Source organism: Cottoperca gobio, chromosome 11 (assembly GCF_900634415.1).
Source record: "Cottoperca gobio chromosome 11, fCotGob3.1, whole genome shotgun sequence".
NCBI classification, from domain to species: Eukaryota; Metazoa; Chordata; class Actinopteri; order Perciformes; family Bovichtidae; genus Cottoperca; species Cottoperca gobio.
The window spans coordinates 303,489-325,000 of NC_041365.1; the positions used below are offsets into that span (position 1 = coordinate 303,489).

The window sequence follows — 21,512 nt, forward strand, 5'->3', positions numbered from 1 at the left end:
GAAGGAGACACAGACAGAGAGAGATAGAGAACACAGAGAGAGATAACAGATAAGTGACAGAGACAGGAGAGAGAGAAGGAGAGAGACACAGAGAGAGAGAGGACCACAGAGAGAAGACAGAGAGAGGACAGAAGAGAGAGGGAGAGGGAAAACAGAGGAGGAGATGACAGGTACAAGAGAGAGCGAGAGAGAGAGAGGAGAGGAGAGAGATAGACAAGAGAGGGGGGAACAGAGACACAGCGAGAGAGGAGGGTGAGGGGGTGTGGAGACAGAGAGGACCACCATGAGAGAGAGAGAGGACACAGAGCTGGAGAGGACCCACCAAGAGAGAAGAGAGTACAGGAGGACAGCAGAGATATATAGATATATACATATACATATAATAGTAACGAGAATATAGTAGTACATAGAGATAGGACATAGATACAGATAGATGGATACAATATACAATATACTATTAATACATATAATCTAGATACATATATATACATATATACTATATATACATATATATATACATATATACATATACATATACATACACACACACACACACACACACCACACTCCTTAACATCTCGTCACCGGATCTATATTCCATCTAAAACTTAAACTTAAATTGTTTAGCTCTAAATTCTATTTGGTTATCAATATGTTAAAGCCAGCATTAAAAGGGGGATGTAGAAATACAATATCAGTTCAGTCAAGAAGGGAATAGAACATTTATATAATAACAATCATGGGACATTGAAATAATGAATCTTCTCAGGCGTCCTGTGGCACGTTTCTAACTCCAACATTCATGAGAGGGTTTCCGGTGAGCCGGCAGTTCATAGGAGTTACAGTAAAACTAAAATAAAAGACTTCTGGAGAAAAGCACCCATGAGGTTTGAGAAGGCAGAGAGTTCCTTTAAGCATAATCTGTGTCCTCTCTCTGGCACTGAGAAGCACTTTTAACTCAACTAATGAGATCGAAAAATAACTCCAACAAGGGTGGAAGAAATGTAGGAAAAGAAGGAAGCCCCGGGGTCCAAACACACAACTTTCTATGCAGGTCATCGTCTGCAAAGAGACAAAGACGGTACACAACCGCACTGAGGGAACGTCATCTCTCCATTAATGCTTTATGGGTGTGTTTCCACATCACTTTATAAAACAGCTTCAACACACCTTCTGCAGAGCAAACGCTTTCCTTTCTTTCTTACACAAATAATTTTATGCTCGAGGCAGAAATAACTGCAGGCGATGCTGGCAGAGAAAGGACTGAGCCAGCACACACACACACACACACACGCACACAATAACACATGCTGAGACATTTCAAATCCTTTCCTGCGTGTCCGTTTTGCTTGGTCAGCACTATTTGAATACATTTGCAGGGTTTTTTTTGCCACTGAGCTTTAATGCTACCCAAACTTTAAGATGTGGTACCCAGAGGTAACCAAGCATGCACGATAGTTTGGGTTTTGAATTACTGCATCCAATTTAGAGCTTTTACCGAATCCAATGCATGGTTGGTTAGCAGAGGTACTAGAATCTACAACTCTTTCTAGAACCAGGGTTCCCATTACTCCCTTTCTCTGAGCTGGAAACACATTGTTACCTCGTGAGGTCATGTTATCAGTTCAGTTTACTGGTTTGTTGGTCTGTTTGTCAGAAGGATTACAGAAGAACTACTGGCCAGACTTTCACTGGGTGACATTATGGAGAGGATCCGAATCACTGGACGGACACACACATGTTCTTGCTTCCTAAAAGATCAGCGTGCGGCAACTACTGTATTTTTTAAATGGGGAAATCATAGTTATGGTATAGTTAGGCAATTAAAACACGATAAGAACAAATTAAATATACAAATATTAATTGCAGGACGATGGGAAGCAAGCTCAAGTTTCCTGGAAAGAAAGACCTGCTACGTGCTCACCCACCTCCACCTTCCCCCTCGAGGTTGAGAAATGTTTAACAAATCCTTGCAGCCAGGTTCCAACATGTTATGGAAAGTTTTCCCAGAAGAGTGGAGGCTGCTGTACATTAACGCTCTGTAATGTCACACATGGGTATAATGGTTTGTTTTGACGAACCCTTTAAGCACATTTACATATGAATGAAAAAGACCCCTCTAGCCGGCTTCATGCTGTTTAATGTAATAATAAGACCAATCGCAGCTGTAATCTCCTAACAGGGTCATCACTAATCCACTGCGAGGTCAAGTATCGCCAGGTGTCACGACCAAGCTTTGATTCCTGCAGCAGGTAAAACACGGTGCTGGTGCTACGATACAGCAAACAGGAGTCTGTGTTTCTATAAGCCTCTTAAAAGCTGTGACCCCACCTGTCTGTCTTTCAGCCTCGCAGGAGCAAAGCTGTGCAGCCGAAGCTCCTCTTGTATTATTCATCCCTGCAGCTTCACCTTAGCCCTTTTCATTTGAAATTTGTGCCAATTTGTGCAAATCTTGCTATTTCCCTCAAACTACTTTCTTACTTTTGAGCTGCTGCTTCTGTGTTTCATCTGGTTTCCACAAGCCCACTCTGTCCAGCACATCTTTCATCACCCTCTCCATTCATCTTCCAACCACCTCCTTCGCCTCTGTACCTTTTTGCATTTGCCTCCTCCCCCCTGCCTACCGTCCACACACACACTCTTCTTTCTCAGTAAGGAGCTTGTTAGCTCTGTGAAAAGAGACCCTCCCTCCACACTCCCCCTCTCCTCCCCCTGTTCCTCAGAGGTTGCTGTCTGACTTGTGATGATGTGTATCTGCAGGTAATGATGAGAAAGGCAGGATTTGAGTTTGATCAATTTCTCTGCCGGTTCCTTATTAAGAGGCAACGCGGGGAGGGCCGGGGAACAGGCTGCGGACATGTCTGGCTGCTTACTTGTCACCTTCTCCGAGACAACCGGAGGAAGAGAGCGTGCACGCTGTGGAGAAGCAGCGCTGCACATGCACCGCAGAGCAACACTGGCTTTGTTTGTACTGCTTTGAATACATGAAGATACATTGAAGGTTAAAGCGCAGACTGATTTATTTTCAGGCTATTTAAAGACATCGGCAAAGCACTACAGGTATCTTGGAAGCGTTTCAGAGTACAACAAAGAGAGTTACCGTGGGAAACACAAGTTCTGTGCAGGTTTGGACTGTACCGGCTGAATGTTTTACTGATACAGATGCACAGGTTGCAATTTCCTTGATGATTACACACAAACATCTTCGTCATCGTGTCGATTGTGTAGAAAAAGTACAGTTTTCTGGAACAAAGATATTAAACTCAACTGCCCTTACTTTGTAAATGTTGTTATTACTTCATTGTGTTTATAAGTGTATACAGGAGGGATATGTGTACATACAGATAATGCTAACATAGCTAACATAGCTAACGTTATTTGGTGTCTTGAGTGGCCACTTAATGTTTTATAATTTGTCATCTTTGTGTAATGTCATTTAAATTCATTTTAAAACAGCACAGGTCATATTTTAACAAGATAACATAATTGTGTACATTTACAAACTACTTAGTAACAGCGCAGACACAGTTCTACGTTATACAGCCGTACAAAGTGACACTTGTCAGCTGTTTGGATAAAGAGCCTAATTTGAACCCAGTAAAACCCATATTTGGAGGAAGCCAACATACAAGATATTAATATCTCATTTTAAAGTCTTTGCTATTAACGTCTTATCGTCTCTCTGCAGCCGTTCAGCTGCTAACGCACAGCAGTGAGCAGATAAAGGAGTCAATATGCCAACTAACACACTTTAACACTGGGAGGTTCACGCAGAGGAATTCCTTTGCAGTTCAGAAGGAAACTATTTAGGAGAAAGGTGTGAAAGGAATGAGGAGAACAAAGCCGTGCATCCCAAAATGAAAGCTTTCTGTGATTCCACTGTTTACGTCGCTGAGCCGCGGCGGAGCTACAGCACAAAAAGGGAAGTTTTTGTAGTGGAAAGCCTGTAAAGCTGGAGGATGTCCTCTTTATGTGTCTAACTCAGAGCTGGAGCTTCAAATAAACTTCAACTGAACATTGAAATCTCTCTGTTGACACGTTTTTCATGCAAATATAGAGAAAGTTTGAAACTAAATTCCACAAAATAGACAATTAGAAGTCGGTTCATCCAGATAAACAGCTTGTTTGGTGCCATTATATAACATTGCAGAGGAAGAGGAACTAACAAGGTGGTGTTATTAAAAGAGCAGGTCAAAAACAAAGTGGGAATCTGTTTGTGTCATGCATTAGAGGAAGGTTACAGTGTCCTCAGCGCTCCACACATTAAAGTCTCCACGTTTCATTCTTTCCCTCCATTGTGCGTTTACATTAACAGCACGTGTGAAAGCGTTGTACGCGTCCAGAAGGAGAAACAATCGCAGTGAACGTTCTTTAAATGGACGCAAGTATTGCTTTAAGACACTTTGTGAAACTATCCTTGAAGGATAAATTAAAGGGTAAAGCCCTCGTTCCACACCGGACCGCGCATCAACTCATTACATCTGATAGTTTAGTTTCTTATAACAGCTAACTTTATTTTACGAGAGTAGATTTATTTTGCACCATTTGTATCGTCTGTTACTAAATGATGTGCGATTTGTTTGGTGAGAGAATCACACAGCATACGAAATGCAGCAACTTGTCTCTGACAAAATAAGACTTCATGTCAGTCGCCAAATCTCAGCAATTGTGAGCAGCTGGAGGGAGGACGGGCTGGACAGATGATCTAAAGGTTCTGCAGCCCGGCTGCACACGGCAGAGCCAAGCGCCCGGCCACAGGGGTGTGTGTGTGTGTGTGTGCGTGTGTGCAGCCTGCAGGCTAAATAAGGCACTCTTATCTAGTGTAGCACACTGGGATGCAGCTGAAGACCACAAGCCTTACAAGGCTGCAGTCGGCTGTCTGCATGTCCCACCTCCCTGTTTTGTGTTTGTCTGTGTGTGTTGTGTTTTATTGCAGGCTGGTCAGTATCAGCACATACCTCTGGCTCTGCATGATGGGACAGTTTTAACTGCAGCCTGAAAACTATTAACACAAAACCCCGTCATCCCCCCCCCCACACACACCTTTCATCTGGCCTAATGTCCTATCCGTCTTCAAGTATTTACAGCAGCACTGGCTGAATAGAATTATCCAGTTTGACACAAGCCAAAGAGAGGACACACACACAAGCGGAGGAGGAGTACATTCTCAACACTCTCATGAAAATTATCTGTGTGAAAAAGGCTACCGGTCTTTTGACAAGGTGTCAGTTGCTTCAGCACTTATAGGAAGGTATTACAATTTATATTACCACAATATGTTATTGTTGAACCATCTCCAACTCTCTCTCTCTCACACACACTCATACACACCTAAGGCTAATTACAAATAAAAACACGAGTAAGAGTGAGAAACGGATTACACTGCACTTCTTTCTTTCTACACGGTCACATTATGTACGGTGAGCTGGTGCAGGCAACATTTGTCTCTTCAGCCGGCGAACTTGACGGACGTTTGTTAAAAACGAGGATCCTGCTTTTGTCTCATCGTTCCTAAAAATGTGTCAGAATACGACCCATCTGCCGTCGTTGTCATTGCAAACTGCACACGTTAAAAATGGGAAGAAGAGTCGTGAAATGTCTGTCACCACGTGCACAGAGCACGAGTGGCGTTAATGCAAACCTCCAGGGAGCCGTTAGTCGTGTCAAACCTCATCGGTGAGGTTAACAGAGAAGCTGGAGCTCAGTGTACATCAGACACAATACCAAATACCTTCAGCGCTGCCGTCATGGGACTAACGCCTCCCCCCCCCCCGAACTCTATCCACATTTCATTATTTCAATCCTGCTCCTGCCTGTGTGACAGCGTGAGGACAGTGTGACTCATCCTACTGGAAACCTTCCACGCGGACGTGCAGCGGGACCTTATCGTTTTATTTATTCTACGCAATTACAGGAAAGGAAACAATCTGCTTTACGTCTCCTGTCGCTTTGTTTTCCGTCTCTGCAAAATGCATGTGTGCACTTATTCATTCACACAAACACGCTCACATATGCATAAACACACCCTGAACATAACCCTCATCTCATGATCTCTTTTAAAGTAATTGGTTTTTGCTTTTAAAAATTGCACTCTGAAAGCTAAACTTCATATGCCTGCACACACACACCTTGAACAGAGTGCTAAAGTATACGTAACCTAGCAACAGCCTGCCAGACTCAACAGGTTGTGCAGAGAGAGGAGACGAAAAATAAACAAATTATTTTATGCTCGAGGCAGAAATAACTGCAGTCTCACACTCACACACACACACACACACACGAAATGATTCAGGGGTACTAATGACTTTCTGTAATAACCATTCAACGCGTTTACGTTGTGTAGTTCCCGCTCTACGCAGCCGTGTTATTGGTTGTGGCGGAGTCGATGTAATCTCACAGACGTCGGCCTCACTGTTTACCGTTCGCTCACTATACATCGTGTCACAGATGCTGCTAATAATAAACTGAACATCCTGCTTCGCAATAAAAGCATTAAACGACCTGCATGTAGTCCACAAAGCGACTCCACAACCAGAAGCAGCTCCGGTCAAAAGGTGCACAACATACAGACACGAGTCTGAACGAGCAAGAAAGTAACAGAACAAGAAACATAAAGTCCGTTTGGCTCTTTGCAACAAGAGATTTACACATTGAAACTTTGTTTTGAGACTAAAGACTAAAAGCAGATATCGGCTAATGTGCCTTGTATTTCTGCTTCCGTGTGAGGTGGAGCGTTTTATCCCCAAGAGTAACTGGTCAAACGTAGATGGAACGATACTTGCTGCTGATGGGTTTGACAGCACAACACATCTCTTTCTAAAACATCAATGATTAGCTTTTGTTGTCAGACTTCAGAATAAAAGCTTCAACAATCAGACAGGAGCGACTCCATCATGGAAGCTGCACACGCACCAGCTGACAGAGCAGAAAGCATTGTAACCACAAGAAGTGTGTATATTTATAGATGCCCTCATGTCCACCCTGACTGAAAACCTGTTTACAACCATTGTCTCTGGATTTATTGTAATGCATTCTGGGAAACCACGGAAAACAACTGACTGATAACGTCATGGGAAGTTGGAAGTCAGAAACACTAGCTAATCCCAAAATAACCCCTGGAGTCCACCAGACTTAGCGATATAAGAGTAAGTGAGGGTGGACCTCCTCCTGGAGGAACCTACTGCAGACAGCTTGTGAACAATGAGGGTGGCAGACAAAGTGTGGAGTGGGCTGGAAGTACAAACAAATCCAAAATAAATAAGGCATGGGACAGAGGGGGTATGGAAAGTCCAGCAGCGGGGCTGTCATGGCCGGTTAAATGGACAGGCAGACCTGCTGGAGCAATGTTATCCGTCTGCTGCAGAAAGCCAACCAGCAGAGAGAGGGGACACACACACACACACACACACACACACACACACACACACACACACACACACACACACACACACACACACACACACACACACACACACACACACACACACACACACACACACACACACACACACACCACACACACACACACACACACACACACACACCTCTGAGGCAGGACACACACACTGCTCTGAGGCAGGACACACACTGTGAGGAAGCTTTTCTCCAGGCCTGTGTGTTCTGTAGTCAATCTCAGACTTGTAATAAATACATTATCAGTTTCATCTTTCCAATTTAAAGATTCTCCTCATCGTTTTTCTTTTACCGTGTCCTGCTATTGGGTTCTTTGTAAATCCATTCACGTCTCATTGCTTTTCATTTACTTTTTAAAAAGTGCTCCACTTTCGTTCCCAGAGCTCGACTACAGCTCAGACGGCTCGTAGAATATATTGCTAAACTGTAAACATGTTCAACAATCTATTTTACGTCAATGCCTCTAATTGCAGTGCGACTTCAAATGAAAAACCCACAATTCAACCCATCAGACATGGAATGACATCGTCTTTGATGTATAACCTTTCCATGTGCTTGTGCTTTTTCATGTTGTTCTTTATTACTGATGAGACTTGAATTAAATCGATATTCACTGGAATACAGAGGACCATCTCTTTGGAACAACTTCCATCACTACAATCAACATCTACATTATCGTTGTTGAGAAAACATCTGACTTTGTAAATGTACATTTTTATCAATGTTTGTTTTACTGCTTAGTCTTGAAACTTTGATGAATTGTGCAATCTGTGTTTTTATATTTTTTAAGTATGACAGTTGTAATAAGCACTTTCCAATCTTTACGATCACTCAAAGCGCTTTACAACACATGTCATTCACCCAATTTGGGGTTCAGTATCTTGCCAAAGGACACTTCGACATGTTGACTGCAGGGGCCGGGGATCGAATTATTACCGTCTGTTTATATGCCTGTATATATGTGCAAATGAAAATAAATACCTCATGCCCTCTGTGGACTTGTTCTGATAATTGCAGTAGAGCTGCGGTGTTCCCAGCATTGCTTCAGTGAAGACGGCCAGGAAGCCCAGGGTCTCCACGAACAGCGCAGAGTCCAGGAAGAGGTAAGTGATGTAGGCGGCCATCAGCGTGAAGGCCAGCACGCACTGCATGTAATCCACGAAGCGGCTCCACAACCAGAAGTAGCTCCAGTCAAAGTCTAAAAGAAAGTTCACAACATACAGAAATGAGTTCACAGAAATGAAGATCTAGCAAAGCAGTTCTAAAAAAAGGGACTTGCATCAGTAATGTTGAGATGAAAAAGTACTTCAGACACGTCACAGGGGAAGTTAGTGGCCTCTAGAGGACGCAATATTCATTACATCCAGAAATACAAAACAAACATGGCGATGATTTTGCTTTTCTTAAAAAGGGGCGTCCATTAATTTACAAATAAATGTCAGTTGTATAATGTATTCGGTTGATTATGCTCTTTACATTTAGGATCAAGTGTATTTGATTATTCAGCCTCTACTGCTTTCATTTGGACCTTTAATTTTTTATTTGGTTTCTTATGAGTGCTCAACAATATGGAAGTGCGATATTGAATGAAAGTTCTTAACAGTAGCTTCTCTTGAAGTGGCAACAAAGAAAAATGCCGTCACAAATGTTATCCTGTAGGAAAAGGTCATTACATCACTGCCTTTTAGTGACACCAATTTTCGAAGGTTATCAGCCCATTAAATGGCCGGTTATCACCATTATGATGCATCACACAGGGAACGCTGCGGCGACCACACGAAAAATAAATAAAATGTAACCAATATTAACCAAATTGGAGAATCGGGACAAACGTATTCATGACACATAAATTGCAGGTTAGTGATTCAGCTGCGAGACACTTCTGTACTTGCATGTAGTCACTTTTGCCCGCTCTCCTCACGTCTCCAGCGCTGGAGGAAACTAGTTATTCCATCTGTTCTTTTTTGAGCTGTATCTAGTTAACAAAAGGACGCAAATACTCTATTATTGTTATATTTGAACTAACTTCACACCCAAGGTGAGACTTTTCACATGACTCCCACAATCCCTTTTTTGTATTCAGAAATAAAACTACATGTCACTGCCACAAATAGGCTGTTTGAACTGTGCACAATTTGGACTTGTTCTCATTCAGATTCTTGCAAAAACAGAAGCTTTGAACTTCAGAGTTGAGGGAGGAGGTCTGAAGGGAGTTAGAGTGTTTTCCACGCAGTAGTAACAGGCTGGAATCTGGACACTGATGAATGATTTAAAACCGTGTTTTTATGACCTCACACCTCGTATGCGCTCTTTCTCCATGGAAATGATTAGATAAAGATTCTGAGCACAACACCGCCGGCTTCCTGTAATAAGCAACACAGCCAACACTCGTCACACTGTGATAATATCTCAAGGCCACAAAGCGTTCATCGCCTCAGGTACTATAGCTGATGAGGGAACAGGTGCAATAAGCAAAGTCAGACATCTTTACCTCTCATTTCCTCTCTGCTGAAACTCTAATCTTTATGGTATGAAGGTTGTGAAACTGGGTACATGTAGCTGTTGGTACAGTGTCTGAGCAGAGGACATTGAGAGAGTTTATCATGAAAATCTAATCACGACTGAGAGCCAAAGATGTTTCTTCGCTGCTGTATTGTAAATGGGATTTCTACAAGCCTCAAATGCAATAGAGCCGATTCATTTAATCACGTTTAAATTAGGCTGTCTTGATCTAAGAGGCACGTTTAAGCACTCTCAGAAGGCCTTTGCAGTAGGCCTTCTGAGAAGTGCCTATTCAGAGGAGTAAAGTTAAATATAAATAAATAAATCAAAGCATTGTTTGGAGTAACGTCACCACCACGGTGCCTAAATTGAACAAACCTGCCATTTGCCAAGACTTGATGAAGGCATAATTGAAAGAATACAAGCATTTATGACATTTCGGTTTCCAATTGAATTAAACATTGTTTGAAATGGTGACCGATTCTGACATTTAGATGGCATTTCCAGATGAATACGCATGGCAGGCACGTACGTGTGCAATATTGTGCCAATCCAATTGTTCCTTTCCGACGGCGAAGTCAAACAAATCCAATAAATGAAACCGAATAAATCTCAAAGAGCAATTCAGACCAGGTCACAGACTTCTGATGAACCAAGATGCACCCTGCAAAACCTTACCGTGTAGGATGGCAACACAATGCAGTGTTCCACAAACAAGTACAGGGGCATGCATTTCTGTTCAATCAATACTAAAATGATCCTGTCGGAGCTGTTATGCTTACTGTATATCAGTGTTTATTCTATAGGTGTTGTCACTACAGATGCCTGATGTGGCTGTGGAGCCCTGCTGGCAGCAGAGAACTGTGAATCTGGGCCAACTAGCACCAGGCTGGCACCGCCTGATAACAGCCAAGCACAGAGGGAAGCGATCAGGGGCAAGAGAGCAGCGTTCAACACCAAGCTGCTGCTAAAGGCTTACACAGCTTGCACATGATTACATTTAATGTATGGCTCAAAGTGTTGATTCGACTGCCCCCAGCTTGGATAGTAGAACAGAGAAACACACAGTGATAGTTGGAGCAGTGGAAGCATTCAGGGTTTAGCATTCTTAGCCCGCTAGCTAGTACAGTATGTTTCACAGTGTAAAAGCCCCTTAGAAAGGATTTGTCAGGCCTAACATTGGTCTGTGTGATAAAGCTAAGTTTGCTAATGTGATAGCTGAAACAACTTTACTGTGTGTTGGTTAGCTTGTTTCTTCTGTAGCTGTACGTTGCTACTCCATATCATGTTAGCTTGTTTCTTCTGTAGCTGTACGTTGCTACTCCATATCATGTTAGCTTGTTTCTTCTGTAGCGGTACATTGCTACTCCATATCATGTTAGCTTGTTTCTTCTGTAGCTGTACGTTGCTACTCCATATCATGTTAGCTTGTTTCTTCTGTAGCTGTACGTTGCTACTCCATATCATGTTAGCTTGTTTCTTCTGTAGCGGTACATTGCTACTCCATATCATGTTAGCTTGTTTCTTCTGTAGCTGTACGTTGCTACTCCATATCATGTTAGCTTGTTTCTTCTGTAGCTGTACGTTGCTACTCCATATCATGTTAGCTTGTTTCTTCTGTAGCTGTACGTTGCTACTTCCATATCATGTTAGCTTGTTTCTTCTGTAGCGTACGTTGCTACTCCATATCATGTAGCTTGTTTCTTCTGTAGCTGTACGTTGCTACTCCATATCATGTTAGCTTGTTTCTTCTGTAGCGGTACGTTGCTACTCCATATCATGTTAGCTTGTTTTTTTCTGTCCCAAGTGGCAAAAAATGTAAAGTTAGCAATATGCTAAAAGGTGGCTGTATGTTGCTACTCCATATTATGTTGGCTTGATAAAACAAATGCTTGTCAAAGTTTTGAGCTCACGTGTTCCGAGATAAATAAAGTAGAATTAAGTCTTAACTGGTCCTCACATTGTAATATATTAATTTAGTAAATGTAGGTAATTTCTTTACTTATTACATTTGATTTTACACACAAGCTCAAATGTGAGACTTGAGACTTTTTATTTGTTATGAAGTTAACTGCTTTCAAAGAATTACTTATTATAATCTCGACACCTGGGGACAAAGACTGCATATACACAAGCACCTCTTTATATACAAGATTTCATTTTTTAAACTAAAAAGATTAAGAATCCCCCCCCCCAGTCTCAGGCTGTGGGAGGTGGAGGAGAGATGCATGAAATTCCCTCTGGTGAAATTAAAGTTATTTTTCCTTTATTGACGAGGGATTCAGCAAAGAACAGAACACCCTTCTTAAAAAACACTTTTGGCTCGAACAAAGAAAATGGCAACATTGTGATTATGACTTGCTTCTCAATTATTTGTGCAGCTCTCGTCTCAGCTCATATTTTAGTGATGACACTCCTTCATGCTAGTGCTTCACCATCCCTTAATGTTGTTTGTGCAGACTGTGAAGATGCACGAAAACCTGCTAAATTCTGAGCAGCAAAAAAAACAATATTTTGTAGTTCGATCAGTGTCACCATTAAATACTAACCGCTAAGGGAAGCTGTACGGAATCCTCTCTTGCTGTGCCACTTGTGAACCCTCGGGCGTTATCCTCCTCCTCTTTAATCCCCATGCTGTGTGGCAGCAGTGTAGCAGTGGGAACAGGATGCAGCAGCACACAATAGACTCCCTGCGATGGCCAAACATCTTGAGCACAGCTTGGTTTGAAGTCTCACAGAGTTGTGGTGCATGTTGTGTAGGAAGACACGGGTCAGCGTTGCAGATTTCAATTAATTGTTTACTAACTGTTCCCTGCCAGCTTCAGTTAGACCCCAGAACAGTCTATGGGGGGTAGTTGAAATAATGTCTCCCTGTCACTCAAAACCACCCGCGGTAGAAGCAGGGACGTTATTGTGCAGCCCGAGAAAATTGAACCTCCGATATCAACAAGGTTTATTTTCTGAAATTTGGACAGGGAGTTTCTTTCACAACGACTAATGGGCTTTCACTTCCAAGCCCGGCACAAACACGGCAACCTTTCTGCACTGCCACCAAGACTAAAGTCTCTCGAGAGGCTAAGTTAGGCCTCGACCTGTCCTGAGGGAGGGCATAACTGCACCTACAGGATACAGCGATTTATTCTAAGCTGACAAACTCAACAAAAGCTACAGGTACAAACCCCCCCAGGCACCAGAATGAGCAATGAGCCATAACAATAAAGAGGAATGGAAATCGCAGGCACCTCTGTGACATCGTTAGGCAAATGCCTCTGCGGTACGAGACCACTCAATCATTGTGACAGTCAAGGCAACTGTGCATTTTATCCCATTCAAAAAACTATATTTATCCCGAGGGGCAAATCCTGAAAACTGTTAAATTATTTCTTATTAATTTTGGGCCACAACCTGCACAGGGACAGAACTTTTCTCTTTTTCTGGGAAAGGTTACAAAGTGTTTCAATCATAAAAACCATCCGTTATGAAAAACTAGAGAGAGAACAGATTTGTTGTATTCTAATGTATTCTTCATATTGTATTATTCAGCTATACATATATATATATCTCTTTGAATGCTGATATATTTACTGTGTATTTCTTCACACCTGTATAAGTCAGTCAGTTCATTAGAGTCGGTGTAAATAACTATCATCATATCTTCACCTGGAACTTAGATATCTGTGTTTACTGTGGCGCTGGGGGCTGTACGGTCCGAGGAACGTCTTGATAGTTTGTATGTTGTATGGGGCGGCAGAGACGAGGAAACGACTCATGCTTTTGTTTCCTCCTCCACGCGGACACAGGACTGCTTCCCAGAAACATAAAGTTTGACAATCCGACGGGGAGTCGGCTAAATCTGCTGACTGCTAACGGAGGATCTGTCCGTCTCCCGTGTCTCACACTCTTCTCCCGGCGGAGCAGCCTCCTGGCAGCGGTGGGGACGAGGCGATGCTGCGAGTCCTTTTCTCGTTTCTGCCACTTTGGATTGAATCAAAACAAACTGTCAAATGGATGTAATGTTGACGAGCCCGGAGTCTGGCAGCTTCTTCTCCCTCTGAGGGCAGACTGGAACTGCAGTGACTCACTATCGCCTCCTAGACTGGACGGGCCACAGCTGTCAGTTAACTAATGTCAGATCTCTCTGCAACACAACACACAGACATCCTCGACATAACATCAACACCGTTACTTCACTTTCTGTTGATGTCAGTTAATTATCTTACACATTGCACCTTTAACCGGCCGGTAGGAGCTGCATGTGATCAACAACTTAACTTTAAGAGCAGGCTAAAGACTTTCCTTTTTGATAAAGCTTATAGTTAGGGCTGGCTCAGGTTTGCCTTGGATCAGCCCCTAGTTATGCTGCTATAGGCTTAGACTGCCGGGGGACACCTCCCTGCTCTCATCCTCCTCTTCCTCTCTCCTCCCCTCCCTCTCTTCTTCTGTATGCATCATCCGGGGCATCATCCCGGGAGTTTCTGTGTCTCATGTGGTAGGTTGCCACTGATAAAGTTTACGTCAGGATCAGGAATCGTGGCTGCGCCTGCTGCCCTGGTCCTGCTGGACACCGGGAAGCCTTTTTGACATTTTCCCTGGATTCATCCAAACTTTCTTTTTTTCAACACAACATCATTTCTGTCAAATGTTGTATTTGTACTATGTTGTTTATCCTGTACACACGACATCTATTGCACGTCTGTCCGTCCTGGGAGAGGGATCCCTCCTCAGTTACTCTCCCTGAGGTTTCTTCCATGTTTCCCCCTTTAATTATGGGGTTTCTTTAGGAAGTTTTTCCTTGTGCAATGCGAGGGTATAAGGACAGAGGGTCTAAAGACAGAGACCGAGGGTCTAAAGACAGAGGGTCTGAGGACAGAGGGTCTGAGGACAGAGGGTCTGAGGACAGAGGGTCTAAGGACAGAGGGTCTGAGGACAGAGGGTCTAAGGACAGAGGGTCTAAGGACAGAGGGTCTAAGGACAGAGGGTCTAAGGACAGAGGGTGTCGTATATACAGTCTGTAAAGCACAGAGACAAATGTGTAATTTGTGATATTGGGCTATATAAATACATTCGATTTGAACAACTACTTAAGTTGCAGGCCACATTCTGGTCTTTGTCGTTGCTCAAAAACTGACATCCACATAAAGGTTTGGTCTCATTTAGATCAAAGCATCTGCAGATTACTTCACATATGTTGTCATGTGACTAAAGTTAAGCACGACACGAGATGAATAAATCTTATCTTCACTTAAGGAGGAACACATTGAGTGAGATTCAACTCTTTGCTTGGGAGGAAAGAGGGACTCATAGATCTGCACTCCACTGAGTGTACTTTTCTAGTTTGCTTATTTGCTTTGCTGGTCGGTGACTTGTTCACGATTGCACTCTGTGTAATGATAAATGTAATTTCACGATAGCAAGATGCCAACGTTACCGCTTGTCGCCCAGCAGAACAATATGACCTGGTGATCTCATATAGAGACATTTTGTGAAGCACTTCTATGGATGTGTCTGCACTATTGTGCTTATTTCCCTGATGACCGAGTGAAAGTACAAGAACTAAGTATTAAAATGTGTTCGCACATGAAACAAGGGAACGCAAAAGCAGATATTTGTTCCCCCTCCTCCAATCAACAATCTTCTCCTATCACCTACCAGGCTACGGAGCTGTGACTGACTGGAATAGATTTCAGACTATATCTGAAACATGAGGAATGAGGAAGTGGTGGTGACAGACAGAGAGCTGCTGCCTCACGGGAACAAACACCCCGAAGTGAAACAAAAGTTTGCATAGAGGATTTTCAATCCCGGAGCAGAGCCCCCTTTGATGGTTTGCTTGTTGACATACGTTAATTAATTTGCTGCTGGAGAAGTAAAGTTTGACTCACATTAGATAAAGAGAAACTTTCCCCCGATGTCGTCTCCCGTCACAACTTTTTTCTACAAATATTTCATCTTTCCTTCCAAACCCTTTTACCTCCACCTGAGTGATCACCAGCACATCTGATCCTGACACAGCCAAATGATCTGATCTTTTAATCTCCTTAAAAGCCGGCAGGCAGTCGTCCATAACAATCACACTGAGCTGCCATCACACCAGGAGTTCGAGCGTCTGAAAAAGAAAACTACAACAAAGGACATACTGTACAGCACACATGTGCCAGCTGTGTGCTGCTTTGCACCATCACTTAGAATGGTACAATACAGCCATATCTACTGTAATAAAGCCATATTTGGCAATCATAGGAAGTTCTATATAAAGTCAGCTGCACTTTGTTGTTTTCCTTTCAGAGTACAAACGTCCAGCTGTTTGATGGAAGTGCATGGTGTGATAATGATGCCGTGCTGCTATGAGAACAAATATGTGCAGAACAAAGTGAACAATAAGAAAACCGTACAGGTTGCGAATGTGCCCTGATTATTAAATCACACCATTGTGAGTCACTGCAGAAAGAGACGACGTGAAGCTGCTGCACCTGACGGGTGCACGCTGACACAGTTTGGAGCCGTCTGTTGTACTGTTGGACTGCACTCTCTAGAATCTGCTGCAGCTCTGATCTTATATCTTACAGCGCTGACACTGACCGAAGATGCTCCAGGGCTCTGAGTGGTGCTGCTTCACATCTTCCTCCCTCTGCGCTGGATGTTTTCATGAGTCTATCAGCTGACTACAATGTGCTAACCTTTGATATTCCACCAGCAGATCAATGAGCAAAGCTGAGATCAGAGAACAAGGCGTTCTGCCAATTTTAACAATATTTCACAGAGTTCACTGAGCAGTTACAGTCTCAGTTTCAACATGTGGGCAAACAGAATCAGCAGCACAACATCTGGGAACTGAAGGACACATCCTGCTCCTCATGGCAGAAACAGGCAAACAGGCTGAACCACAGGTGACAAATAATTATATCCTTTGGCTCCTGCTTTTAAAATGATCCAACAAAAAGGGTAAAAATAGCACTTTAATACCAAACATCCAGAGAGCACGAGCCAGTCCCAAGAGGAGACTAGGACAAAGAGGGTCTCCTACGCCATATAGTGGGCCGGACCAGGAAACGGCAGCATTTGGAGAACGTCAGGGCAGGAGGAAAACAGAAAGAGAGAGACAGACACACACGAGAGAGAAGAGAGAGAGAGAGAGACAGACGACAGAAGAACACACACACAGAGAGAGCGGAGAAGAGAGATAGAGAGAGAGAGAGAGAGAGAGAGAGAGAGAGAGAGGAGAGAGAGGAGAGAGAGAGAGAGAGAGGCGAGACCACACACACAGGAGAGAGAGAGGAGGAGAGAGAAAGGGGAGAGAGAGAGAAGAGGAGAGAGAGAGAGAGAGAGAGAGAGAGAGCGAGAGAGAGAGAGAGAGAGAGACGGAGAGAGAGAGAGACAGGAGACAGAGAGACAGAGACAGAGGAGACAGAGAGAGACAGAGAGACACGAGAGAGACAGAGAGAGAAGAGAAAAACACAGAGAGACAGAGAGACACAGAGAGAGAGAAGAGAGAGAGAGGAGAGAGAGAGAGACAAAGAGAGATAGAGAGGGAAGAGAGACACAAGCGAGAGAGAGAGAGAGAGAGAGAGACAGAGAGACAGAGAGACAGAGAACAGAGAAGAGAAAGGAGAGGAGAGGAGAGAGAGACAGAGAGACACAGAGACGAGAGAGAGACAGGAGCACAAGAGACAGAGAGAGAGAAGAGAGAGAGATAGAGAGAGAGAGGAGAAGAGAAGAGAGTACGGAGAGAGGTAGAGAGAGAGAGGCAGAGGGACAGAGAGACAGGGACAGAGAGACAGGACAGGGGAGAGAGAGACGAGAGAGAGAGAGAGAGAGAGAGAGAGAGAGAGAGAGAGAGAGAAGAGAGAGGAGAGAGAGACAGAGAGAGGGAGCAGATGAGAGATAGAGAGAGAGTAGCAGAGAGAGAGGACAGAGAGAGAGACAGAACAGAGACAGAGAGAGAGACAGGCCGAGACAGAGCAGAGAGGAGAAGCCCGAGCAGAAGACAGAAGATAGAGACAGGAGACAGACAGGAGAGAGAGAGAAGGAAGAGACAGACCCAGAGAGAAGAGACGAGACAGAGACCTGACGAGAGAGAGGAGAGCGAGAGAGAGAGAGAGAGAGAGACAGACAGAGGAGAGAGACACACACAGAGCGAGAGCCAGAAGAGAGAGAGAGAGAGAGAGAGAGAGAGAGAGAGAAGAGAAGAGAGAGAAGGAAGAGACAGAGGAGGACCTCAGAGACAGAGAGAGAGGAGAGACGAGAGGACCACAGAGAGAACGACACACAGAGAGAGAGAGAGAGAGAGAGGAGAGAGAGAGAGAGAAGGAGAGGGAGAGAGAGGAGAGAGAGAGATAGAGAGAGACAGAGACAGAAGAACAGAAAGGAGACAGAGACAGAGACAGCAGAGACAGGAGGAGAGAGAGAGAGAGGAGAGAGAGAGAGAGAGGAGAGAGAGAGAGAGGAGAGAGAGAGAGAGAGAGAGAGAGGAGAGAGAGAGAGAGAGAGAGATAGAGAGAGTGAAGAGAGGGTATAGAGGGAAGAGATAGAGAGAGAGAGAAGACACAGAGAGAAAGAGAAACAGATAGAGAGAGAAGACAGAGAGAGAGAGAGAGAGAAGAGAGAGAGAGAGAATGAGCGAGAGAGAGGAGAGGAAGCGGGAGAAAGAAGAGCGAGGAGAGCGAGATGGAGAGAGAGCACACAGAGAGAAGGAGACACAGATAGACAGAGACACAGAGACACAGAGAGAGAGACACAGAGACACAGAGAGGAAGACACATACAGAGATCAGAGACAGAGACCCAAGGACACAGAGACGAGAGAGAGAAGAGAGACACAGACAGAGGAGACAGAGAGAGACATAGACAACAGATAAGAGAGACACAGAGAGAGAGAGACACAGAGCGAGAGAGACACACAGAGAGAGAGAGAGAGAGAGAGAGAGAGAGAGAGAGAGAGAGGATAAACAGAGAGAGAGAGACACAGAGAGAGATGACACAGAGAGAGAGAGACACAGAGAGAGAGAGAGAGAGAGAGAGAGAGAGGAGAGAGAGAGAGGAGAGAGAGAGAGAGAGAGAATACATAGAAAGAGAGAGAGATAGACCAGAAGAGAGATATGAGAGAGATAGAGAGAGAGAGAGAAACAGAGAAAGAGATAGAGAGAGAGAGAGAGAGAGAGAGAGAGAGATAGAAAAGAGAATAGAGAGACAGATAGAGATACACCCAGAAGAGACACAGGAGAGAGGAGAGAGACAGAGAGGAGAGAGAGAAGATAGAAGAGAGAGAGGAGAGAGAGAGAGAGCGAGAGAGAGAGATAGAGAGAGAGAGAGAGAGAGAGACACACAAGATAGAGAGAGAGAAGAGACAAGAAGAGAGAGGAGAGGGAGAAACAGAGAGGAGAGAGATAGAGAGAGATAGGAGAGAGAGAGAGAGAGCGAGAGAGAGAGAGCACACACAGAGAGCTAGAGAGAGAGACACACAGAGAAGAGATAGAAGGAGGAGAGAGAGAGAGAGAGATCCACAAGGACAGAGAGAGAGACAGAGACAGAGAGAGATATAGGGAGAGGGATAGAGGGGTAGAGAGGAGGGAGAGAGTGGAGAGAGGGGGGATCTATAGGAGAGAGGGGGAGAGACGTAGAGGGGGGGGGATGAGAGAGGGACGGAGAGAGAGAGGAGAGAGAAAGAGAGAGAGAGAGAGAGACGAGAGAGAGATAGGAGGAGAGAGACTAGAGAGAGAGAGTAGCGAGAGAGAGGGGGGGGGAGAGAGAGAGGAGAGAGAGAAGAGAGAGAGAGAGAAAGAGATGAGAGAGGATAGAGAGATAGAGAGAGAGAGAGAGAGAGAGAGAGAGAGAGACAAACACACAAGAGATGAGAGAGACAGAGAGAGAAAGAGAGAGACACAGAAGAGAGGAGAGAGAGCAGAGAGAGAGAGCGGATAGAGAGAGAGGAAGAGAGATAGAGAGAGAGAGAGAGAAGAGAGACACAGACACATAGAGAGAACACACAGAGAGAGAGAGATAAGGAGACAGACACACACACACAGAGGAGAGACAGACAGAGAGAGACAGACAGACAGAAGAAGACAGAGGAGATGTAGAGAGACAGACAGAGAGAGAGAGAGAGAGAGAGGGGGAGAGAGAGAGGGGGAGAGAGAGAGGGAGAGAGATAGAGGGAGAGAGAGGAGAGAGGAGAGAGAGAGAGAGAGAAGAGAGAGAGAGAGAGAGAGAGAGAGAGAGAGAGAGAGAGAGAGAAGAGAGAGGGGCAGGGAGAGAGAGAGGGAGAGAGGGGGAGAGGAGAGAGACTAGAGATAGATAGAGAGAGACGAGAGAGAGAGAGAAGACAGGAGAAAGAGAAGGGACAGAGATAGGACACAGGAGAGAGAGAGAGACACAGAGAGAGAACAAGACAGACAGAGACCAAGAAATAGATACACAGAGAGCATAGACACAACAGAGAGACAAGAGAAGAGATAGAGAGAGAGAGAGAGAGAGTAGGTAGAGAAGAGAGGAGAGAGAGAGAGGAGAGACAGAGAGAGAGAGAGACACGACAGAGAGAGAGAGCAGACGAGAGACAGAGACAGCAGACAGGAGAGAGGACCAGAGAGATAAGAGGAGACAGAGAGAGAGACACATGACAGAGAGGAGAGAGAGCAGAGAGAGAGAGGACAGACCACCGAGAGAGGAGACACAGAGAGACAGAGAGAGAGACTACACACGAGAGCAGAGAGAGAGGAAGAGCAGCAGAGAGAGAGAGACACTAGAGAGAGAGAGAGACACAGAGAGAGAGATGACAAGAGAGTAGAGAGAGAGAGAGAGGAGAGGAGATAGAGAGAGAGAGAGAGGACACAGAGAGATAGACACAGACAGACAGGATAGAGAGAGAGAGAGAAGAGAGAGAGAGAGGACACATAGAGGAGAGCACACACATAGAGAGAGAGAGAGAGAGGAGAGAGAGAGAGAGAGACATACAAGAGGGAGAGAGATGCGAGATAGGAGAGAGAGAGATGAGAGAGAGGACGAGCAGAGGGACAGAGCAGACGAGAGGAGAGGGGGGGAGAGAGAGAGAGAGAGAGAGAGAGAGAGAGAGAGATAGAGAGCTAGAGAGAGAGACACACACACAGAGAGAGAGAGAGAGAGAGACACACAGAGAGACAGGAGAGAGAGAGAGACCAGGAGCAGACAGAGAGCAGAGAGAGAGCAGACACAGAGAGTAGAGACCACCAGAGGAGAGACAGAGAGACGCACAGAGACGAGACAGAGAGAGAGCGACGACACCATCAGAGACAGAGGGAGACAGGCAGAGAGAGAGAGAGCGAGAGAGGAGAGAGACTAGAGAGAGCACGACAGCACAGGAGACACGAGAGAGAGAGAGGAGGACACAGAGAGAGATAGCAGACACACAGAGAGAGAGAGGGGGAGGCAACAGAGAGAGGAAGACACAGAGAGAGAGACGAGCACGAAGAGGAGGGAGAGAGAGACAGAGAAGAGACACCACAGAGAGAGACCAGAGAGAGAGAGACAGAGACAAGAGAGAGAGAGAAGAGAGAGTAGATAGAGAAAGAGAGACTAGAGAGAGAGAGACACGAGAGAGACGACGAGGACGATAGAGAGCGAGAGAGA

At 44.6% G+C, this 21,512-nt stretch overlaps 1 protein-coding gene across 2 annotated transcripts in view; it reads right to left on the reverse strand.

Moving 5' to 3' along the window:
* The window catches only part of slc66a2 (solute carrier family 66 member 2), a 55,957-nt gene that overhangs the window by 21,074 nt on the left and 13,371 nt on the right, over positions 1-21,512 (reverse strand). For both annotated transcript variants that reach the window (XM_029442926.1, XM_029442927.1), the window contains one exon: positions 8,395-8,611. In XM_029442926.1, the coding sequence (XP_029298786.1) occupies positions 8,395-8,611 (217 nt within the window). The remainder of the gene's footprint in view (positions 1-8,394; positions 8,612-21,512) is intronic.